Genomic DNA, 24,340 nt, shown 5'->3' on the forward strand with positions numbered 1-24,340 from the left:
GAAGGAGGTTGGGATAGAGTCTGATATCAGGGCTTCAGCAGCCAGACTGAAGAGTTGGGATGTTACACTTTGAATGGGCAAGTAGGAGTTAACAGAGGCTTATAAAGAGTGTGACATCTTAACAAAGGATGAGCTGATGCGAATGCTTTCCCTAACATCTCTTCTCCTGATACACTCTCCTTTTCCCTCTCATTTCCCCCTCTTACTTCAATGCACCACCCACGGGATTCCTTATTGTTGTTTTATTTCTGGTTGCTGAAACCTCCAGGGTGAAGGGATTAGTTAGAATGGATTCAGTGTTGGGAAAAGAAACAGAAACATTCCAGGTTTTTTTTAAAAAAATTTCCCACTTCAGTTGCCAGTAGAAGTTTAATTTGAGGATAGTGGAAATATTGGGGATGCTGGCACAGAAATTAAAATGCTTCATGAGCCAATGCTTAGTGGTTGACCACAGTAAAACAAAAATGAGATGTGACTCCAAGGCAACTTGAAAGTTGTCTTGAAGTATGGTCAGTATCCTAATGTCTTGTATTGTAGCCTGTGTGCGACATAGCAAAAATTGAACAAATGAAAACACAAACACGTACTCTCACATCAGTTTTCCACACATTGATCTGCAGAGAGGAAACTCTTCAAGACTTTGGGGAGAGAGTCCTTTATCTAATTATTCAAACAACCATTTCCTATCTGAACTTTTATTTTATATACCCTTTACACCTGTTTAATTGATCCTAAACATGATGCTGACTGCTAATTAAACAGCCCTGAAAGTGACTGACTGAAGGTAGTAATTTGAGATAATTAGTTTTGGTTTCAAACACTCAATTTTCACACTTTGTGCTCATTTTTAGAAAGAGGTGGCTCATTATTATAGGCAGGGTGGGGGTTGTAAGGGCATTTTACTGCTGGACTCTGAGTAGCTGAGGAAGTGGAAGGATTATTATAGATCCAAACAGAACAAGGAAATGGCATAGTGCAATAGAAGTTGCTGTAGAATTCTCCTCTATCTCCTCCTACACACTCTCAGACAGACAGACAGGCACACACAACAATACCCACACAAGCACAGAATTCCTTCCAAAATGAAGGTCAGGCTGCTGAATCTCTTTTATTAGAACATAGAAATGCATATGCTCTTGATCTTTGAGAAAGTTTTACGTAGTGAAGTGTTGATCTCACCGAATCATCCATCATCTCTTTCCCAGGTCCTCTAGAAGCAAGCCAGAAAAGGTAAAAAAGGCCAAGATTTTGTGTGTGGCTTGAGATTTGGACAGGTGTTCTTGCTGAGTAGTCCCGTACTACAAAGGCACAAAGCTTAATCAAGAGGATAATCTACCAAGAGATGTCTGGTGTACCTGGCAGAGAAAGCAAAAGGACAAAAAGGAGGCAGGTCAGACTGGTTTTCAAGGTCCCGTAATGTTAACAAGCAAGTTAATGTGGTCCCATTAGGAGAACAGGACCTAAAAGAGCTGGGTGTGAAATCATTGTTGTAGTCAGTATAGGTAGGCATGGGTTATACCGAAGCGGAACAAATCCTGCAGTACCCTGGAGAGCTCCAAGCACTTTCGTCTGCTTCTGCCTGGGTAATTTTATGTCTTGAAACACTTCACTGGCCATCAGTATGGAGTAGGACTCTCTAGACCTATGAAAGGTTATTTAGATGTTGGGGACTTCTCAAAGATGTCAAGAGGAGAGTCAAAACCTCCACGTGGCTTGGGAATCATCTGGCCAGGGGGTGACAGTTGGATCCCAGAGTTCGCAGCCCTGTGTGGGAAGATGGAACTGGAGCCTCTTTGACCTCAGAGCACTGACATTAGCTGCAGGATCTGATGGAGAGCACAGTTAACTGTTTTATGTACAAGTAAAACCTGCATCTTCAACCAAGTGTCAAGTTAGTGCATCATGAAGTCATTTTGACCTCTGAGATTTCACACCATAGCATGACAGCAGAGGAGTGATGAGATGTACATCTCTTAAACTCTAGATCCCCCTATATTATTGCCCACTTTTTAGTTACTTTCACTCATCTCACGGAAGCCTCAAAAGGAGCAAATCAAAAATTGAATTAGTCATTTTTATGTTCCAAATCTCCACTTGTTCTTCTGTCTGTTGTGGTAAATGGCAAACATCGTCTACTCAAAGTCATAAACTGAGAGCCATTGCACATTTCTCCTCATCACCTACACCTTTCCTTGTCTTTCAGATGCTTTTAGGTTCTACAGCCTTCCTTTCTTTCACTGGCCACTGTCTCAGTTTAGTTTTTATACTTTCCGTAACAGTTTTCTAACTGGTTGTTTTGCATCTAGTACGACTTCCCTTTAATTCAGTGTATCTCTAAACATAGTGTGGGCCCACCTGCATCAGATTCCTCTGGGGGGCAGATTAAAATGCAGATTCCTGGACGTCTAGATATACTACGTCAGAATCTTTCGGGATTGGGCTGCCCCAGTGGGCACTAAAATTTGAGGATTGCTCCTCTCCCCACTGCTGCCAGTGTGATCTTTCTGAAACAAAAATGTGATCATGGCACTCCCTTGGTTACAGTCCTGCTGTGCTTCCCAGTGGGCTTGGTGATCAAATCCACACTCCTTGTCAAACCTAACTCTCCCTTCATCACCTGGTTTCTGTCTAGCTTTGCAGTTTTATTTTCTGACATTTCGCCCTTGGTATCCTGCATTCCAACATGTGAAACGCTGCACTTCCTGGGACCTCTCATGCCCTTTCCTGACTCCATGCCTTTGGACATGCAGTTTCCTGTGGCCGAAATGTCCTTCCCTGTCTTGTTTGCCAGATTTCCTGCATCTTTTGTGCTTCGTTGAGCCTGAGTGTCCTTCCGCGGTACATTTTTTTTTTTTTTGGTATATATATTTTTATTGACGTATAATCAGTTTACAGTGTTGTGTCAATCCACTGTATTTCTTTTACATGTGCGTTTTCTTCTGTCCTGTGCTTTTCACTGGTAAAGTAAGAATCTTCCCTTGTGTATATGAGTGAATATTGCATTAAATTTTTTTTCAGGGGTAGATTTGTGGTATGCAGTCATTATGTTACTCAGTTTGAATTTACTTAGGAGAAACAACATGTGATTTCTAATTTTATTTATTTATTTAAAATTTATGTAATTTATTTGCAAGGGGGAGGTAATTGGATTTACTTATTTATTTTGATGGAGGTACTGGGGATTGAACCCAGGGCCTCATGCATGCTAGGTGTAAGCTCTACCACTGAGCTATATCCTCCCCGCTGATTTCAAATTTTAAATGTCTTCTGGCAATCCACTCTGCTATGCCAGAAAATAGTCTCTTTTCCTAAAGAAATTATGGTATGGATTTCTGTTTTGTGATTTTTTTTTTTTGAGGGGTGGGAGGCTGGAAAGATGTCTTAATTAGAAGATACATGGTAAGCCGTTCCCAGATCTTTTTGTGGTACTCAGTGATTATATCAATAAACAGTGAATAGACTTGCAAAACGATATATTTAAAACAGTTTACCAAAATATAATCTGAAGACTGAAATGGTATCCAGTGTAAAAACAATCTCATATTAAATTCTCTGTTCATTGTTATGTAGCTTTTATGTCCTGAAGCCAAAGACGATTTCAGAGGTGACCTTTTCTGAGGCCTGTATGCAGTATACCTTCATTTCTGCCTCGTTTTTCTGCCCCAGAACTACCATGCACAGAATTAAAAAAGCAATAACAACAAAAAGCACATGTTTTGCTTTGGCTTCCAAAACAATGAAACCTGAAGCAAAACTCAGTTCTTTCTTGCTGTTTGGAAATGTGCTTTGGAAGAAAATGAGCCCCACAGACCGTGATAAAATACATCACATTGGGATGGTGAAACCCTCGTTAGGCGTCAGGCTGCTCTGTCTAGGCTTCTGGCATAGCTTTGGCTATTTAGTGTCCTGTGTGACAATCCATCTTCCGACAAGACTCCTCATGAGTTGAAATGACCTGTCATTTGTTTTGCAGATACCTCAAATCAGCTATGCATCCACAGCCCCGGAGCTAAGTGATAACACCAGGTATGACTTCTTCTCTCGGGTGGTCCCGCCTGACTCCTATCAAGCGCAGGCCATGGTGGACATTGTGACAGCACTGGGGTGGAATTATGTGTCGACTCTGGCTTCCGAGGGCAACTATGGAGAGAGTGGCGTGGAGGCCTTCACGCAGATCTCGAGGGAGATTGGTAAGCATGTATTTATCAGATGATTGTATTTGGAGGCGACAGGTTGCGGAAATCGGAGCATCTCCAAGCGCTCTCTTATCTGTGTGGAAAAATTAGAACTCCTACAGATGCCTGACCCAGGTTTGTCCACTCTGGTGGGAATCTGGGCTTATTATAAATGATTTTGTTGTTCATGGTCTGTCAAGGTGACACTTTGGTGCTAATTTAGGAAATAGAGCTCCTGACTCAGGCGAACATTTTTTAAAGGTGTCTGTTTTGACAAGGGAGTTTGCTGGCACATTAGAGCCACTGTAAATTTGAATAAATGACATCCTATTTGATTGTTCTAGATGGAAGTTTACATTAGCAAGTCATTAAATGTAAAAAAAAAAAAGGCAGTGGAATTTAACATCCAACACTAGAGATGAAGACTGGTAATCATTTTAAAACAATACTGAAGCAGCCTGCAAGGCTATACGTAAGCGATATTCTTATTGTCATATTTGACTTTTGGCAGTTTTATTCTTACTTCAAACTCTGAAGCTTACGGTAGGTGAAGGGCAAGAAGTGAAAACTTGGTTAGAATAGGAGGCTAATGAACCCCGTTCCAGGATTTTTCAAGGTTCACATCCAAATCTCTGGAGGCATTTTACCACATGTATATTTAGCCATGAGGTTGTAAATCCATTCTACTATGTGGAAAAAACAGAAAAGAAAAAACAACTTAGGGCATAAACCTTATTGCTGATTGGTTAACAATATAACTTTGCAGATGAAAGGAGATATTTTACTGTTCTTTCACAATGACTGTTGTTCTTACTGAGAATTACTGAATAAAATTTGCATACTTTTCTATAATAGTAATAACAATGCTTTGTGGAAAAATTTAAGTACCCTTTGCCTGTTTTTGAGTAAGTTTGAACTTGCAGGAAATTATATTGATAATTTATTGTTTTTCTTGGAAGCTTCAATGCAGGAAAAGACCTTGGGAGTGATCTGGGCTTATCCCTAATTAGCAAAGACAAAGAGTCTAAAGTTATTGGAATAAGGTTTTCTCTTAAAAGACTTGAAGATGTCTGGGGTATATTCTTCCGCATATAACAGAGCATGAAAATTTATACACAATATTTAGTGTGTTTAACACATGTTCCAGTATTGTGCTGTTGCAGAAAATGTAGGAAAGACTTTGTCTTGATGGATAGATTGGGTTAATTTATTTAAGGGACAATTATTCATTCCTGTTTTAAGTATCCATGATGCTGTAATCTTTGCCCTTGGGAATTTTAAATTATATCACGGTTGCTCTGAAAATAATTCAAAACATTCACTTGAACTTTAAGTGATGGTAAATTATATTACCTTCTTGGGTAAGAATCCCAAGTTTATCCTTAGGAGAAAATGTCCACTCCAAAGAAAACAACCGCTTCTGAAGGCAGGGTTAATGCATTATTTAAGTGGCTGATTTCAGGTCTTACCAGAGTGAAAATTCAACAAAAGAAGGAAACTATTTGAGTATGAACTGAAATGAGAAGTTTTCCACACTGATCCTGTACATTCTCAACTATAGGACACATTCTGTGTGCATGAAACAGATTACTTTGAACAATCCAGTACAGGAATGATTTGCCGATTGTTGCAGAAGCTGATAAAATGCATTGTTCTAAAAGTTAAGTGAGATCACAGTTTTAGTCGTCTCACTAAAAAAAAAGAAATACTTAGTTTTCATTTTTAAGGAGCATTGCTATACTTTGGTAACTGTCACATAAAAAGATTCAGATGGTACCATTCACCATTGCTGTTTTTATCTTAGTCCTTAGGATGGGAAAAAATAATTTTAGTGCCTTGTGTCTGCCCCTGATTAGAGCAACACGTTTCTTCCATGTTGATCCTTTCAGTGTTCTGTGACTTGATTGGCTGTCCATTCTATTTCAGTTCTTAGTTATCTGGGGAGTGGAGGAGAGCTGGATTGTCAATTAATATGCAGAATACTGAAAAGGCCAAATTAGTACCACACTAGAGTATGCCACGGAATATATTAAATATCAAAATCATCCCTCATTTTAATGACAAAGATTTTATCTAGAACAAAAATAGCTGAAAATTAAACCTTTTACATGACAATGATATTAATGGGAATGGCAAATGGTGGCAACTTAACCCATTCTGAAATGATCTGATGACTCTAATGAAAATTCATTAGTTCTGTAACATTTGCTTCTTTTCCTACAACATTCATGACATCTCTGTCACCATGATAGTGTGTTTTAAAAAATCTTAGTATCTTGACTGAGAAAGAGACATATAAATTCATTTTTTGGAGTGTCTGCCCATTAATAAAATTGTCTGTTTTCCCAACTCTTGTACATGTCCCTGTACTCTGTTCAGACTTTCTCTCTTCAGCAACATTGATTGTTAAGAAATTTCAGTGTAAATTGAGGCTTCTTATGTTTTATCTCTGATTAATTCTGACAGATCATAATGGAGTGATAGTGAAATGAAAATCTGTTTAGTGATAAATTGCTTGTATGGTTTGATTAGAACATTTTTCATTTTAACAAAATCTGAGACTAGGGAAAGTGTCCTTCGGGAGTCTTGGAGAATGAAATTTATGAGTGAATGATGGTCATGAACACAGACATCAGTGATGTTTCTTCTCTAGTCATCAAGATCCTTCTCAGGGAGAAGGGGACAGGAGTTATTTGATGAAAAAAGACAAAGGACCTCTTGATATCCTAGCTATTACAGTCTCAGAGCCAGGTATCCTCGACTGTAGGATTTCTACTGGAGAAAGCAAAAAAATATTTGTGATCAGCAAATAGCACAATTTGACTGGAGTATAGTTTGTGTAGTGAGGTCTGGAAGACAAAACTGAAAGTCTTGACATGGACACTTAGTTTAGTATTTCACCTTAAAGGATTTTAATAATTTTATCTTTCATTTTCTAGACAATAGAGGAAACTACTGATAAGAGACGGATCTACCAAGATGTGTATTTAAGACTGTGCTATTGAGGGGGAGGGTATAGCTCAGGAGTAGAGAACATGCTTACCATGCATGAGGTCCTGGGTTCAATCCCTAGTACTTCCATTAAAAATAAATAAATAAGCCTAATTACCTCCTCTCCCCAATAAATCAGTAAATAAAAAGAAACTGCCACTTTAAAAACTAAGCAAATGAAAACATTTAAAAATAGAAATAGGCAAAAAAAAAAAAAAGACTGTGCTAATGAGAAATAGAAGATGGCAAGACCGATTTAGAGGCCTTTGTAGTATCAGTCTTGAAACTCTGAACCTGGGCAATTGTGAAAATGCAAGTACCACAAATAGAAAAGAGACAGTAAAATGGAAAGGTTGGTTTGGGATGGGAAGTATGGTGGTTATAAACCTAATAAACTGTAAATATTAGTACATTTCTTTGTGGAGAAGAGCATCAAAGAACATTGGCCTAGAGCCAAGACAGGAACTGAGATGTGGATCTGAAGCTCATCTTCACAAAATTGATAGTTGAGATAATTGAGGTGGGAAAGGTAATTGCTAAGACAGAACATGTAGAGTAAGAATTAACAAGGGCAGAAGATACGCTCTTGGAGGAGAAGCTTTACTTATGTGTGGAATGGGATGGGATGACCAGCATTGGTGAGGATGTAGAGAAAAGGAAACTCTTGTACACAGTTGATGGGAGTGTAAATTGGTGCAGTCATTATGGGAAATAGTGAGGTGTTTCCTCAAAAATTAAAACTAGAACTACCATATTCCACTTCTATATGTTCAAAGAAAATGAAATCAGGATCTCAAAGAGATATCTGCACTCTCATGTTCGTTTCATTATTTACAATAGCCAAATTTGGAAACAAGCTAAGTGTCCATTGATAGATATAGAAAATGGAATATTATTCAGCCTTAAAAAAGAAGGAAATCCTGCCATTTGTGACAACATGGATGAACCTGGAAGACATTATGCTAAGTAAAATAAGCCAGACCAGAAAGGCAAATAATGCATGCTCTCAATTATGTGTGGAATCTAAAAAAGCCAAACTCATAAAAGCAGAGTGTGGAATGGTGATTTCCAGGGGCCAGTGTGGGTAGGAGAAATGGGAAGATATTGGCTCAAGGGAATAAATTTTCAGTTGAACAGGATAAATAAATTCTGAATATCTAATGTACAGAATGGTAACGATAGTCAGTAATACTGTATACTTGAAATTTGCTAAGAGTTGATCTTGTGTTCTCACCATATACACACCCATGCAATAACTATGTGAGGTGATGAATATGTTAATTAGCTTGATTGTAATCATTTCACAGAGTGTACGTGTATCAAAACATCATGTTGTACACCTTAAATATATATGATTTTTGTCAATTACACCTCAGTAAAGCTGCAAAAAATAAAATTAGTATAAATGAAAAAAAAAAAAAGATGTGGGAATAATAGCCTAGATTTAGCGAGGGAAAGCTAAGAGTATGGTGAAGTGTTCTCGTCTCTCAATGCGTTTGTGGCCATGGGAGGGCTCTCAGTCTTCTTTGAAGTTTCCCATGATGGGAGGTGGTAGGAGTTCTAGAGAAAATATTGAAAGATATTGAGCAATTTTCATAAGAGAACAGGAACTTTGCCAGAGGGCACAGCTGAAAGTGTGGTGCTGTGGCAGAGAATCAAGGACTGTCCTTGAGAGAGGTTGTATTAGGGCTTCCATAATAAAATATCACAAATGGATTGGCTAAAAACAGTGGGTCCTATTGTCTCACAGTTCTGGAGGCTGGGAATCTGAAATCAGGGTGTTGGCAGAGCCATGATGCTTCTGAAACCTACCTATAGGGGAAAATGCTTTCTTGCCTCTTGTAGCCCTTGGTGTCTGCTGGTGATCACTGGTGTTCATTGGCTTGCAGATGCATCAGTCCAGTCTGGCTCCATTATCACATTGCTGTCTCTTTGCTTGTTGTGTCTGTCTCTGTGTCTTCTCATAAGGATGCCAGTGATATTGGATTCAAAGCCCCACCCCACTCCAGTATGACCTCATCCTTACTGATTGTATCTGCAGTGACCACATTTCCACATAAGGTCACATTCTGAGGTACTGGGGTTAGGATTTCAACGTACCTTTTTGAGGAAACACAATTTAATACCTAGAAGTGGGAGTAGTAGTGAAGAAGGGTGTACTTAGGGAGATAACTTCCAGTGACGGGGTGGGAGATAGACCAGGAGGACAACTGGTTATCAATAAAGATGGGAGGGGTGCTAAGTAGACAGAATTTGGTTAACAGAGAAGCCCATGACATAAACGGCTCATAAGTTCCTTTTGAAGTGCTGCAGAATTTCACTGTCCCAAACCTGACTACTTGGGTCAATGAGGTGACCTAATGGATAATTCAGGGTTCCAGACTGGGATGGGCGGTGGGATCGTAGTGTCTGGCTTTTCCAGGCTTCTAGAGGTAGTCAGGAGCTTCCCAGTAGAATTACAGTGGGCACTTCCTATACAGTGTGTACTGGCTATTCAGCCTCCCTCTTTGTGTAACTCCAAGATGTCATTCTTTTCAATGATAACTGGGAAATTAAGGACATCTAGAGTGTCCTTTCTGGCCTAATTTGTTTTTATTTTCCCCTTTGTTCTCTTCTGGTTGAGGGAAGAGAATAGCTCAGTTGTTCCTAGTTGTTAAGACTTACCCATCACCTATATGACACACCCTCAGTTGTTAGGACCACAGTCTTCTATTTCTGTCTTGTTTTAATGATTTGATACGATGTTTTCATTGATATTGTAATAAGGAGGTGAATAATAAATGCTCCTGTTTTTCTGTCATAAGCTCTGGAACTTGTAGCTTGTGACTCAGTAAATGACTTCCTTGAGGCTTTAGACAGTTTCTTTCCTTTCTTTGTCTTATCTTATTATATTATATTATTTAAAAACAGAAGACAGGATAATAAATGTTAATGCTGCCACGATCATTATAAGGGGCAAAGAAGCTAAAGCTTTATCTTTGAAGATAAAAGGAATTTGTGACAGCATTATATCTTTTCACTGTGGATTTGCACAGTGTGGCAACACACCTCCTTTAATCAGTCATCATGTTTATGAATGGCTTATTGAAGATGACAGGCCTGCGAGTCGTCATCCCAGACCTTACGGGGGGCAGAATAGACCTGATTCTGTCAAATCTTCTACCATACGTGACTTTTTTCTTCTAATTTGCAAATGCTGGAAGCTTCTGACTATTGTCTGACATGTGTCCAGAATCTTAAAATCTCAGTGTTGGAAGGGACCACAGAGGTTGTTGGACTGGCACAATCTGTTTGAAATGTTAATGCAACAAACCAATTTAATTAATTCATTTTTGTATATGTAAAATGACTGACACTCGCCAAAATGTTTGATGTAATTTATTTTTGGTGTGGGTCAAGCAATAAAGTAAGGGCCATTTCATTCCAACTATACAACTGAAAAGTGCTCACTGATCGTATTTTTAAGCTATCTCAGTACAGTTTTAAAAGAAAGCATTTTTTTTTTTCCTCTTGGGTTATAAACAAGAATCAAGTTTCTATTAACTGCAATGGATTCGCTTCAAGATTAAAACAAAGCATTTTCAATGACAGAAAGAAAAAAAATACCTAAAGAGCAGCTTTTCCCCTCAGATGTTCATTGCTTTGGAAAAATGACTTCCAGCAGGCAAAACTCAATTTGACAAAAGTATTAATGTTGTAAAATACTATGAATGAAAGGAAACATTTAAATTCAATTGAAATTCCTACTTTATATTCCTACAGCTGAGTTCCATTGATAACAGCACATTTCAGGTTGCAAATCATATTTAATTAATATTAACACCAGGTAATTGGCAAGAATAACTTCAAAGGAGGGCTGAGGAAATTGCAAATTGGATCTGCAGGTGCAGCGATCCTGCAGAAGCTTTATAGGGATCTAAAGAAAGTGTATATGATTTTGACAATTACCACAGAACTTGATCAAATAGAGCATCATTTCAAAGCCATTCTTCACTCTGGCCTTTCTTAATATTTAGGGCTTAAGAACTGCTAAGTAGCAATAGTTGCTATTAATGTGAAATGGCAAATAGCCTTCAATAAATGCTTTCAAATCTATGATTCTAATGCCAGGAGTTAAGTGTTTAGTAAGCAACGGCAGTTTGATGCAGTGGAACCCACCTTGGGGTCAAGAACTTGCTTAAATCCCTCTTCCTCCATGATGAGACTTTGAAGATTAATTTCCTTGTCTATAAAATAGGGGCCTTCTGCTTGGTGATCATCATGTGATACAATGCTTGTGAATGTTCTTCGTAAAGTGATATTTGGTATCAGGTATTCCTAGTGGAAGGAATGAGTATGATAATAGATTTTTTTTTTTCAGAATGTGTGGCAAAGCTGTATGTTATTATAAAAGTTGTAGATGTACTGCCTGGTGTGTAGGATGAATAGCCAGAGAAGGCTTTGCGTGATACATTAATTACCTTCAAACTTAGTCGTATTCTGCCTGAAAGATCAGAGATTTTGAGTGGTTCCTGACCACCTACCATCTCTGTTCTCTTTGCTAGTCCTCCACAACCACCATGGTTCGCATTCTACCCTGTCTTATTCTTGTCATCCCTGGCCGTTGAATATTACTCATCGTGTCACCTGACAGTTGCGTTTGCTTGGGTCTGATTGTTCAGGTAGCAGAACCAGCTTGAGGTACCTGGCCTCATCCTTAGTGCTATGCTCCCATGAGTCCTTGAGTTTAACTCTGTGGAACCACCTGCCACTGTGATTATAATGCCGATTTCTCTGCATACCTCTTCCACCAGAACGTATTTTTCTCAGTGGAAAGACCCCAACACCCAACAGAGTGCCTGACACATGACAGGTGCTTCATGGACTTCTGTTGAATGATCATTGTCACCAGATTCATGGTGGTATTGGTGCTGTGAGCCTAGTGGTCAGATTTGCTCAGGCTCTGGGAACTGAAGGGCAGAAATGTTCCCAACATGCATTTTCTTTACTAATGTGTAACCTATAGGGGAACCTTTGGGGCTTCCATACTGTTAAGCCACTTAGAATTCAATTTTTCATTTCTGGCAAATACCAAAGCCTATAATCTGTCAGTTCAGCCCACCCCTGATCCCTCAGGTCAGTCAGTGCTAGGGGGTGGTTAAGAGCTTCTTACTAGCTGGCTTTGACTTCCCGATCTTTCATATCTTCACTACAAGACCTTGGGTAAATTACCTACTCTTACTGTGCCCCCAGTTTCCTCATCTGTAAAATGGGGATAACAACTGTATAAGAATTGAATGAAATCATACATAATAATGTGTGACTCACAGTACAAGGTCAACAACCACCATCTCGCATTGTGTTGGGAGCTCATCCTTGCTGATGGGTGACCCAGGAATCATCTTATTGCCCAGCCTGTGTCTGGTTTGCTCAAGGAGCAGACAAGAAGGCACAGTGAGGCCTAAATAAACGCTTAAGTAAAAGGAGCCAGTACTTCTCATTCCTGGAACTTCCTTTGTACTTCCTATCAGGGACCAGTCCGATTATTACTATTGTTTCTGAGCATGACTAATATACTACATAGAATAGTGTTGGCACCTCATTGAATGCATGAATTGATTAAATGCCAGGCTCACCAAATATGCTTTTCCCTCTTCCTTTTGAACCTTCTGTATATTAATTGACTCAGCCGGCATCTGTCTTGCACCCACCAAGCATCAGGTCGTACTTGTTCTAGGCTTTCAGCGATGAATCATGGCCTCTGCTTCCTAGCAGAGGATACCAAGATGTAAACAAACATTTACAGATGAATGCGGTCATTGCCTTCACGGAGGCATCATTTAGAGGCATTGCCCAAGAACACAGAGCCCAAGAGGGGCTTCCTGCAGCTCATATGACAAAAAGACCTGGCCTAAGGCAGTGAAGGGTGACAGACTTTGGACCTCCAGCTCAAAGGGAGTGAAATTAATTTAAATAATTTCAACAGGGACAAAGTTTCCTGAGAAAAAGGGATGGCACCAAAAATTGAATTTAGAATATGATGCCAACTTCAGAATGTTGTGTATATTTGTGATAGATTTAATGTGTGTAATATGTATATTTTGATAAGTCTTATTTCTTGATCTATTGGTAGTTCCTCAGATGTATCTACTTGTAGACAATCAGCGTCTGACTTCCTCTACAGCTTTAGCCTCTGCTCTGCCTGGTCACTGCCCCCCAGCATCACCCATGCAACTTGGCAGCAGTTTCAATTTGTTCTGTTCCTGAGTCTGAACTGGGACCAATAGTTTGTCCCCAAGCTCAGTTTACAAGTTTCTGGGCTTTGGAATAATTTGCCATGATGGGCCCTGTACCTGGTGGTCCCCCGAGAAGCCCTGAGCCCCCTTCTAGGTCACTGCAAACTTACAGTGTTGCTCCACCCTGACTCACACTCTGGATCCCTAGACACGGGGCTCAGCCCCCGATGCTGGCCTTCTAGGTTTGAACCACGACACGCTGCCTGTTCCTTGTCGGCTCTTCCACCTGATCAGGTGGGGGTGTCTTGTCCTCTGCGTGCGCTCACGCAGCTGTTGAGGTCTGATTGACCAGAGCCCTGTCTGTTGGGCCTCCAGTGTGGGCTGGAGTCCTGACCCTGTCTAGCTGGTTGTCTTTATGTTTCTCAAATCCTTTGAGTGTCCTATCCCAGGAATGAAGGAGTTCAGCCTCAGGTGATGGTTTGGGTTTCTCTCTCAGAGATTCCCCAACTAAATGCTTAGGAAGGGTCAGGATCCGTCACAGCACCAGTGTGGTCTCTGTTTTGAGTTATTCTTTTCCTGCTACTTAACTCTCATTGCAATGGAATTAGTCTCCTAGGGCTGCCGTAACCAAGCACAAGAAACTGGGTGACTTAAATGGCATAAATCGATTGTGTCCTGGTTCTAGAGGCTAGCAGCCCAATACTGAGGTGTCGGCAAGGTCAATTCTTTCTGAGGGCTGTCAGGGAGAATTGGTCCCAGGCTCTCCCCTAGCTTCTGGTGGCTGGCTGGCCATCTGTGGTGTTCCTTGGCATGTAGGAGCATGATCCTAACCTCTGCCTTCATCTTCACAGGGCATTCTCCATGTGTGTGTGTGTGTGTGTATCCAAATTGCTCCTTTTATAAGGATAAGAGTCATATTGGACTAGGGTGGGCCCCTAATCCAATATGGCCTCCTATTAGATGACCTCATGTATGTATGACCTCATCTTAATTAATCATATCAGTAGTGACCCTTCATTAATTACATCTGCAATGAAAATAAGGTCACATTCTGAAGTACTGGGAGTTAGGACTTCAACATACGAATTTTAGGGGGACACAATTCAGCCATAACACCAAGCATAACTACTGGACTGAGCCCTGATTTATGGCACTCTGTCTGAACTGAACCCACATTTGTTCCGGTTCTTTGGATGGGTTTTGGGCTGCGGACTCCCCAGTTTCTCCTGAGGGATCAGCTTCTGTAACCAGGTTCGCCAGCCCTGTTTCCTCTTGTCCTTGCCAGCTGGTCTGCCTGCCTCACAGCTGAGTGCCTGCGTCACAACAGAGTGTGCTTCTCCTCCTGTGCTTAAGCCCCAAAGAAATTGTGTTCTTTTATTTCCCTTTGCAAAGTCATTTTCTTGTTACAGCTCTTCTGCTTGGAAACCCCAGCAAGATGAGAGCTTTAAGGTGCAATCCGTACTCCCCTGTGTTGATAGAAGAACATAATATAAAAACATCTTTCTGTAGAAAAGAAGCAACCTCAGAATCCACTTCTGTCACTTTTTTTGTGGGTCCCAAAAGAGGTAGCCTGAGAATTAGGAGAGTGTTTCCTCGATATTCTTCATAAGTTATCAACAAAGCAATAATTATGGTTTCCTTGAAAATAAAGGGGTCAAGAATAGTGCCATCAGAAAGGTACAAGATGAACTGTTTATTGAAATAGGTGCCAATTATTGCAAGGGTCACGTCCCATGGAAAAACTGCACCGCACTGTCTTTATTCTGTAACACCTGCACGTTTGACAGATCCCAGGCTCCCTTCTTTGCTTACCTGGTTACCTGGTCAGAGCCAGTTCATGATTCACTGGGGGCCCCACAGGCGAAGGCAGGGGCAAGGAAAGTGAAACTCGAGTCAGCACATTTTGTTTCTTGTTAACAGCTCTGGGAAGAAGTTTGGTTGGGAAAGGAATTTTAAGTAATGATTTAAACACATCTTCTGGCAGTTCCACTAGTGAGAAAAAAAAGAAAAAACAGCCTCTTGTAGCATCTCAGATACACTTCAGTGGCAGTGGTACTCAGGGCCATATGACTCCGGGGCCACATTTGCATCATGAATCACGGCTGGCACCCACATAATGAGCTATTAAGGGAAGGAGAACTGTGCAGGGCACATTGTTAGCCTTTTGTGTTTCGTGTCATGGAGGGCAACCGCTGTGTTCCCCATCAAAATGGTGCTTGCTGTTACCGCCAGAAGGAATCCTACTTTGGCTGGAAATAGTCATGAGCATTGATGTGACATTTCATTCAAGAAATATTTGTGCACCTCTGTACATTGGGGCCCTATTCTAGGTTAGGGATATGGCGCTGGATGAGTCCATCCTGATTCCTGCGCTTGTAGGCTTTCCCGTCCGGCTTACCGTCTTTACGTTTCCCATGTTCTTTTAGAAGCCTGCCTCAGGCTATGGACAGGAACTGAGCTTAAGTCCACAGTGGGAGATGCCTCGGACTGGGAGTCCATGAAAATGCTGAATCCACATGAACACCTTGATCCCTTGGGTGCTCTGGAGATGCCAGAGTTCACTGAGGTGTCTATGACTTGCTGGGGGAAGGGAAGGAAAAGTATGTTTGCCAAAAAGTATCCCTACAGAGAGACAGACCTGGATGGAGGAAGCTCACCAGGCACAGGTGTTCAGGAGCAGCACCAGATGCAGGTGTGGCAAGCGCTCCATCTAGCCCTGTAGAGCACAGGTCAAGACATTATGGTTCTGGGTGATATCCTGAACGTACTGCCATGTAGCAAAAGATGCTCTCATGCCACCTTTCAGCCTGGAATTCCTGCCCGCCCTTAGTGTAGGTTTGCTCAACTTTTTCTGGTCCTTTACTTCTCAGATTATTTCTGGGAAGCCGTCTCTGATCTCTACTTCCTCTTCCTCCAAAACAAAACTTAGTTAGGTTTCTCTTCTGTGTTTTCTCACAAATAAAAACAAATCCAGACTTAGATTAGGAGAGACTTTATTCAGAATTAAGTTGATTGCAAAGAAGAGGACGCAAATTCAGATATCCACAAGCACCACAAAGCCAAAGAGCAAAAGGCTTTTCTTTTATATGGTAGGCAGGGGTAAGCAACATCTTAACAGAAAGGGAAGTTTGGGTAGGCAAAGGGAAAATGACCAGCCTAATAGGAAAGTGTGGTCAGCCGATTCCCAGAGGCAGCCAGTAAGGGGAACATGGTCCATTTTTCAGTGTTTGCTCAGATTTGGGGGCAGACAGAGTTCAGGGGCATGCAGGAAGGAGGGAAGCCTGAGTAGACATCTGTCAAGACAAAGTAGAGGGTGAGAAGTGGGCAACTTTGGACCCTTGGTCAGTTTCCATGGTACTATGCAGATATCTCACCACTGTGGATTTTAATTACTTCTCTCTTTTCCTTCGGAGATGGAGAGTATATCTCACTTATCTGAAGTTCAAGGAGGAGGTTGTTGGAATTCCCAACCTATAGCCAGTTGGTTAGAAGTACAGGTGATAACTTGGGCTTGCAATTGGCATTTGAAGTGTTGAGGGGTTGGTCTTGTAGGACTGAACCCTCAATTTGTGGAATCTGACACTCTCTCTGGGTAGAGAGTGTCAGAGTTGAATTGAACTGTAGGACACCCAGTTGGGTCCAGTGTCCTGAGAACTGCTTGTTGGTGTGGGGAGTCCTCTGCTACCACTGGGATTGGTATCAGAACCTGTTTAGTCTTTGTGAAGTACAATAGTTGCAAGGTCTAGAAGATGCTCTAAAAATGTTGTCGGGTGAGTGAATAAATGCACACACAGAGGGTGAATGAGTCCTGGTGATAGGACGTCAGGAAGCAGTAGTTTGGAGGAGGAGGTAGGTAGGTGGACAGGCTGGCAGTCCCCATGAGACTATTCTGTGTGAACGAGGGTGGGACCCTGCCCAAGGTAAGGAGTCACAAATTACCTGCTGTTACTTGGGAGACGTGGGGTCTGAGAGGCATGGCTGGGTCTACAGTAGGATGTTATGTGGGAAGGAGAGAGAACCAAGAGGCTAGAGTTTGGGGCCAGGATTAAGCTGGGAAACAGAAGCAGTAGCTTAAGTAGGTGACAGTCAGTTTGATGCCCAGACTGCTAAACTTGGTTCTGAGAACCAGAACCAGACGGTGGATCTACATTTCCGGGGGGGGGGGGCAAAGCTGAGTTAAGGGCTAGAGCTCCCCTATGTCTGACAAATAGGGTGGATGCAAAATCAGAAAGTAGGTAAATGATGCTGAATGTATTGTTCCCCTTTCAACTGGCTTTGAGTCTCCCAGGCATAAAAGTGTGTGATGTGATTCATGACTGCCAGATGTCCTGAAGGTAGAGGGCTTCTGGTATTCAGACTCCTGACTCCAGGCCCTGGGGAGTTGTTCATTGATGACTCATTCGACAAATGATTGGTGTCAGCGTGAAGCTGGGCTGTGCTAGGGGCTGGAAATTCACAGCTCTGATCTCTAGCCTCAAGGGGCTTAGATTCTGGTGAGGAGACTGATTTAAAAAGAAACACATAAACAAGATAATCATTACAAATTCAAGCTAATGATTATAAGTTGTGTTTTATTCAGAAAGAAACAATTGCGTATTGGTGATTTATTTGAGAGGTATCTGGGAAGCCAATGTGGCTAGAACCCAGCAAGGGGGAGGATGGCAGCACAGAAGGTGAAAAGCCGTCAAAGGTGTGACTGACTAGTGTCAAAGGTCATGGCAGGACAGCCAGATTTTATTCTCAAGCAATGGAGAGTCTTGGAAGGGTTTGGAGAGTGGCATGGTAGAATTCAGACTTTAAGGAAGTTATGTGCAAAAACTGGATTATAGGGGCAAGATGGAACTGGAATATGAGATAGAAATGTATTGCAGGCAAGGCCTGTGGTTGACTTGGACCAGGGTCAGGGGAAAAGTCGGGAGGTGTGTGAGTTGGTGTGGGCACAATTAGGATCACAAATCCCAGACCTGGGAAAATGAGATGACTTGATGCTACGGGAATCTAAGCCATTGAAATAAAGCTCCTTTAAGATCTGTTGGCCAACAGCAGGTTGTGTCCTAGAGCCTTTAGATTGGAATGAGTGTGTCCCAAAAGACATACTCCCCTAAAAGATGCTTCAAGGGTGGGAGAAAAAATGAATTATTTCCTGGCAAAATTTTGCTCCAATTAATGCTTCAGTGAAAAAGAGCTTTTAAAAGGTAAGTGTCCCCCAGGTTGTTGTTACCTTTTTTTTTTTTTTTTAACAAAATCCATTTAGAGATCTTCATTGCTATTTTTCCTGTATTCTAGGAGGACCTTAAATTTAGAGTTTTCTTGTTAATGGTTTTAAATATTTTCCTCTTAACTCACATTTCTCCTTGCTTTTATACTCTTGTGTTACTGATTCATTACTAAGGCTCATTAATCACCATACAGTTTTCTGAACATTTTTGTGCTTTCATAATACAGTGGTGATTTTAGAAACAGTTCTAGGTCCACATAGTCAAGGGTCATAGAAATGGGTGATTTGACACTTTGGTCTCTAAAAATTAGGTTTAGTGTAACTTTCATTTAAAGAACGTAAAATTATGATTTGACCTGATTACTTTGGATTTGTAAATTCCAACATGCACCATATTCTCTTAAGTGTGAATGTTTGCTTACCAGCCTGTCTCTCTCTCTCTCAATTTGTCTTATTATCCCCCAATCCAAGGTTGTCCTTAAGTAATTCATTGAAAGGAGAGGGAAATAATATTTATTAGTGCTTACTTTACATGTACCATCTAACTGAGTTTTCACTAGGCCATGAGGCATATATTATATCTGTTTTACAGATGGGAAAACCAAGGCTCAAAAAAAGTACATAACAGCCCAAGAAAACCTAATCAATTAGTAAGTGATAGCATGGGTTACAGAGCCAAAGTTCTTTGACTCTGTAAGTTCATGTTCTTTTTACTGCCTCTTGCTATTTGTCTTTTGAGGTTGTAGACCTTGGTTCCTGCAGTCATGCTTCCAGTCCTTGTCCTGCCAAGGTGCAGGGAGGACATAGAGACTGTGCTCTTTAAACAGCCTAATTTTTTGCCTGTCCTTCTCTCTCCCCTCACTCATTGTGCTTTTGTGCTGCACCTTATGACCGGAGCATTTTGTAACGTGCCTGTGTGAATCCTCTTCCATCTTCTGGAAATGCTGCATCCTTAGTGTCTGTCTGGAGCTGTTTTTGTTCTTGAAGACCCAACATTAATGATACCTCCTTAGTGAAACCTTCCTAGATTCCCATAAGGGGTTAGTTGAGCTCTTTTCTGCACTTGCAAACCTTTGTACACACCTTGAGTGGAGAAAGTGTTGACCTGAAACAAATAGATATTCTTCCAGCCAAGATGGGTTTATTCAGGATCAGCAGAGACATGTCTGCAACTATGGCAAGCCCCAAGGGAAGGAGCATGCTTTTAAAAAAAAAAACTTTTTTTTTTTAAGTGAAGTATAATCAGTTTACAATGTTGTATAAATTTCTGGTGTGCAGCACGATACTTTAGACATATAGGAATGTACATATATTCATTTTCATACTCTTTTTCATCAAAAGTTACTATAAGATATTGAATATGGAAAAATATCCCACGTTCTTGGATTGGAAGAATTAATATTGTTAAAATGTCCATACTGCCCAAAGCAATCCAGAGGTTTTAATGCGATCCTTATCAAATTACCCAGGACATTTTTCGCAGAATTAGAACAAATAATTCTAAAATTTATATGGAACCACAAAAGACCCAGAATTGCCAAAGCATTACTGAAGAAAAAGAATGAAGCTGGAGGAGTAACCCTCCCAGACTTCAGACAATACTACAGAGCTGCAGTAATCAAAACAGCATGATATTGGTACAAAAACAGACATATGGATCAATGGAACAGAATAGACAGCCCAGAAATAAGCCCACAAACTTTTGGTCAATTAATCTTTGACAAGAGGCAAGAACATACAATGAAGTAAAGACAGCCTCTTCAGCAAATGGTGTTGGGAAAACTGGACAGCTGCATGTAAATCAATGAAGTTAGAACACTCCCTCACACCATACACAAAAATAAACTCAAAATGGCTTAAAGACTTAAACATAAGACAAGACACTATAAACCTCTCAGAAGAAAATGTTGGCAAAACATTATCTGACATAAATCTCAGCAATGTTCTCCTAGGGCAGTCTACCCAAGCAATAGAAATAAAAGCAAAAATAAACAAACGGGACTAATTAAACTTATAAGCTTTTGCAGAGCAAAGGAAACTACAAGCAAAACAAAATGACAACCTACAGAATGGGAGAAAATATTTGCAAATGATGCGACTGACAGAGGTGTAATTTCCAGAGTATATAAACAGCATGTACAGCTTAATAACAAGAAAACAAACAACCCAATCCAAAAATGGGCAGGAGACCCAAACAACTAATTCTCCAATGAAGAATTGGCCAATAGGCAAATGAAAAAATGCTCAGTATCACTAATTATCAGAGAAATGCAAATCAAAACTACAATGAGGTATCACCTCACATCAGTCAGAATGGCCATCATTAAAAAGTCCACAGACTATAAATGCTAGAGAGGGTGTGGAGAAAACGGAACCCTCCTACTCTGTTGGTGGGAATGTAAACTGGTGCAACCACTATGGAAATCAGTAGGGAGATTTCTCAAAAAACTAAAAATAAACTTACCATATGATCCAGCAATCCCACTCCTGAGTATATATCCAGAGGCAACCTTAATTCACATGCACCCCAATGTTCATAGCAGCACTATTTACAGTAGCCAAGACATGGAAACAACCTAAATGTCCATCGACAGATGACTGGATAAAGAAGCTGTGGTATCTTTATACAATGAAATACTATTCAGCCATAAAAAAATTAAAATAATAATGCCATTTGCAGCAACATGGATGGTCCTGGAGATTGTCATTCTGAGTGAAATAAGCCAGAAAGAAAAAAAAAATTACCATAAGATATCACTTATACGTGGAACATATTTTTATAGAGGGGAAAAGGAAGTTGGGAAGGCGACAGTAAACTTGGGAGGGCTTTTCATTGGCTGAGTCCTTTCCAGGAAAGAGGAGGCTTCCTCTTCGCCCTCTGGGACTCTGCTGTCCTCACAGGGCCTGAGAGCTGCCCATTCTGGTCTCCCAACTCTCTTTCATTTAAGTTTCTGTTTATTAGTTTTTTATAAAAGCCTTTATTTCACGGTCTCAGTCAGGACTCAAACTTAAGCCGAGAGAATTTGGGGTTCAGAAACATAAAAATTCTAGGAGTAAATCTGACCTCGGGTAGGCTTAGCTCCACATTTTAAAGTGAAGTTGACGGGAGTGCATCGTGTTCCAGCTCTGGCTTCTGCTGTCTCATGTGTTGGCTTTATCCTCCGGTCTCTTCCACGTGGTGGGGAGAGGGCCGCCAGCAACTGTGGGCCAGCGGGCTGCCAGCTCAGCAGCTGCACTGGTTTCCTAGAGCTGCCGTAACAAATCACCACACTGTGTGACTTAAAGCAAGAGAAATTTATCCTCCCACTGCTGTGGGGCCAGAAGTCCAAAATCAAGGTGTTAGCAGGGTTGGCTCCTTCTGGAGGCTCCGAGGGACCATCGGTTCCATGCCTCTCTCCTGGCTGATGGTGGCTGCCAGCAATTCTTGGCATCCCTTGGCTCCTGGCTGCATAGCTCTGATCCCTGTCTCCATGGTCACATCACCTTTCTCTCTGTGTGTTTGTGTCTTCTCTTTTTCGGTTTCTTATAAGGACACTTGTCAGTGGATTTAGGACCCACTCTAATCCAAGATAGTCTCATCTTGAATTCCTTCCCTTCATTCTATTGGTGAAGGCCCTTATTCCAAATTAGCTCCCATTTTGAGGTTCCCGGTGGTTATGTCTTCTTGGGGGATACCTTCAGCCTGCTCCGGCAGCCTTAGTGGGAAGGGTGTGCCTCACTCCCAGCTGTTCCTGCAGAGGTCCAGACTCGGCCCTGCCATGTTGGGGTTCGGTCCATCCCTCAAGTAGTCACTGTGGCCCTAAGGAAGGCACTGTTCATGGAGGCCAGGCCTGGGTCACATGCCCATCTGGAGCTGGGGAGAGAAAGGTGGGGTGAGCCCCACTTGAAACACATGGTCAAAGCCACAGGGAGGGGTCATTCCTCAATGCTCTTCTGGAACAAGGGAAAAAGGCTGCCAGGCAGGCGAACCACTGTGCATCCTGTGTGCTGTTGGTCTGTCGACGTCTCTGCTTCTCATCTAGACCGTGACCTTCTCAGGGTAGCAGCCACCCAGGCTTGGTCTTACTCACCGGCGCCTGGGGCATGAGGGAGCTCTATCAACATATGTTAAATTGTCACAGGAGCTAAAATCTCCCTGAAAAATAGGACTGCAACCGTGAATCATAATATTTGTCAAAAATAGTTTTGGCCTCCGTCTGAATGATAACGAGCAAAGCACTTTCAAGGACAAGAAAAGGCTTGAGTGGCGTGTTCTCCTCAACTCTGAAGAGGCTCTGCCTTCTGTTCTGCCTCTCAGCTGAGTGTGTTGGGAACCAGAGGAATTAAACCAGGGGCTTCACACCCATCGGTAGGAGCCCCCGTCCGCCGACTCAGCAGTCATCTGGGGGAAGACGTAGACTCCGCCCACCGCCACCACCACCAATGGGGGTCCAGTCTGTGAAAATAGCGCAAACCACACAGTGGCCGAGGAGCTGCCTTCTCAGCCGTGGACCAGTTCTGACCACTAGCTGACTGGCCCGCGGTCAGAGGAGCCCAGGTCATGAGGAAAGAACTACAGTATTTTGTTTGGCTGTTTTAAACATGGCTGAATTCTCTATTTTCAAAGAAGTTGTTTTAGTTCTTTTTGTGGCTTCTAAATCAATGAATTTTTAATTTCTCCATAAAGAAAAAAAAAAAAAAAAAAAAAAAAAGAACTCCCTGGAGGACTGTAAAGACTATGGAAGACTTAGGTGTTCTCTGCATCTGAAAGGGAGAAAGGCACTCTGGGAAAGCCCTGTTATTGAGAGCTGACTTAAAAAGTGTCAGTGTAATCGGCATGTTGAATACGTTTCATTCCATCTTGCCACTTCTTTGTTTTTAAAATGCAACTCCTTTATTTTAAGCAAATTCTTTAAGCAACTTCCTTTTTTTTTTTTTTTTTCCTACTAATGTCTCACATGTGATGGTCCAGCTCCCTGCACTCCCTCCTCTGGAGGACATCTTGACTTCAGATGCTTTGTCCTTTAGTTGCTTCCAAATATGTGAAAAGCCTCATTTTAGTTATTAAAATGGCCAGCCCAGTGGACTAAAACTGAATTTCAGCCCAGCTGAAAGTTCCTTCCCTGCCACAACTTGGAGCTGCTTTGGGCTGGAACCCTGCAGCGGAGAAAGCGAGCTGTGGCTCGCTGCGTCTCTGCTGTCCCTCGGTGCCCTGTCTCCCCCACGCCAGCTGCCTGGCCCAGCCGTAACAACCTGGAGCAGTTACCAAAGCACTGGCAGAGGTATTCCTGGGGTGGGACGGCTCCAGGACCTGTCCTTGCATGAAGGTGTTTCCTCCTCTTTTCCCTGCTTATTTTCTCCTTGGAGAAACTTTGGTTTTCTCCCTGGCTTTTGGCATTGGGCCCTCCATGTGGGCTGACATATGCTTCGGGTCTTGATCTCAGCAGCATGAACTTGTAAGTTCAGCTTTTCTCTCCCTTGCTTGTAAACAAAAAGCTGGAGGTAGGACTTGATTAACGAAGGTGGAATGGGAGCAGAACTCTGGCTTATTTTATTTATGCTACAACAGGAGATGTCCCTAGGTCACGCTGGATTAGATGCACTGCACACTGACTGTGGGCAAGGCACTGTGATGGACACTGGGGAGGAGCACGAAGATGGATGTGACGTGACTGTTACCCTCCAGTTGCTTAGAGCCAGAATGAGAGAACACGGCTGCTCCGTAGAAGTGCCGGTCATGAGCTGTGTGAATGCAGAGGACG

The 24,340-nt window shown here is 41.7% G+C and overlaps 1 protein-coding gene and 1 pseudogene across 3 annotated transcripts in view; one reads left to right on the plus strand and one right to left on the minus strand.

The window, feature by feature from the left end:
* The window catches only part of GRM8 (glutamate metabotropic receptor 8), a 676,464-nt gene that overhangs the window by 128,217 nt on the left and 523,907 nt on the right, over positions 1 to 24,340 (plus strand). For all 3 annotated transcript variants that reach the window (XM_031455300.2, XM_064487381.1, XM_064487382.1), the window contains exon 3: positions 3,974 to 4,190. In XM_031455300.2, coding sequence (XP_031311160.1) covers positions 3,974 to 4,190 — 217 coding nt within the window. The remainder of the gene's footprint in view (positions 1 to 3,973; positions 4,191 to 24,340) is intronic.
* Positions 22,936 to 24,340, minus strand: part of LOC135321733 (ATP synthase F(0) complex subunit C2, mitochondrial-like) — an 86,178-nt pseudogene continuing 84,773 nt past the window's right edge.

The sequence above is a fragment of the Camelus dromedarius genome, chromosome 7 (assembly GCF_036321535.1).
Source record: "Camelus dromedarius isolate mCamDro1 chromosome 7, mCamDro1.pat, whole genome shotgun sequence".
Lineage (NCBI taxonomy): Eukaryota > Metazoa > Chordata > Mammalia > Artiodactyla > Camelidae > Camelus > Camelus dromedarius.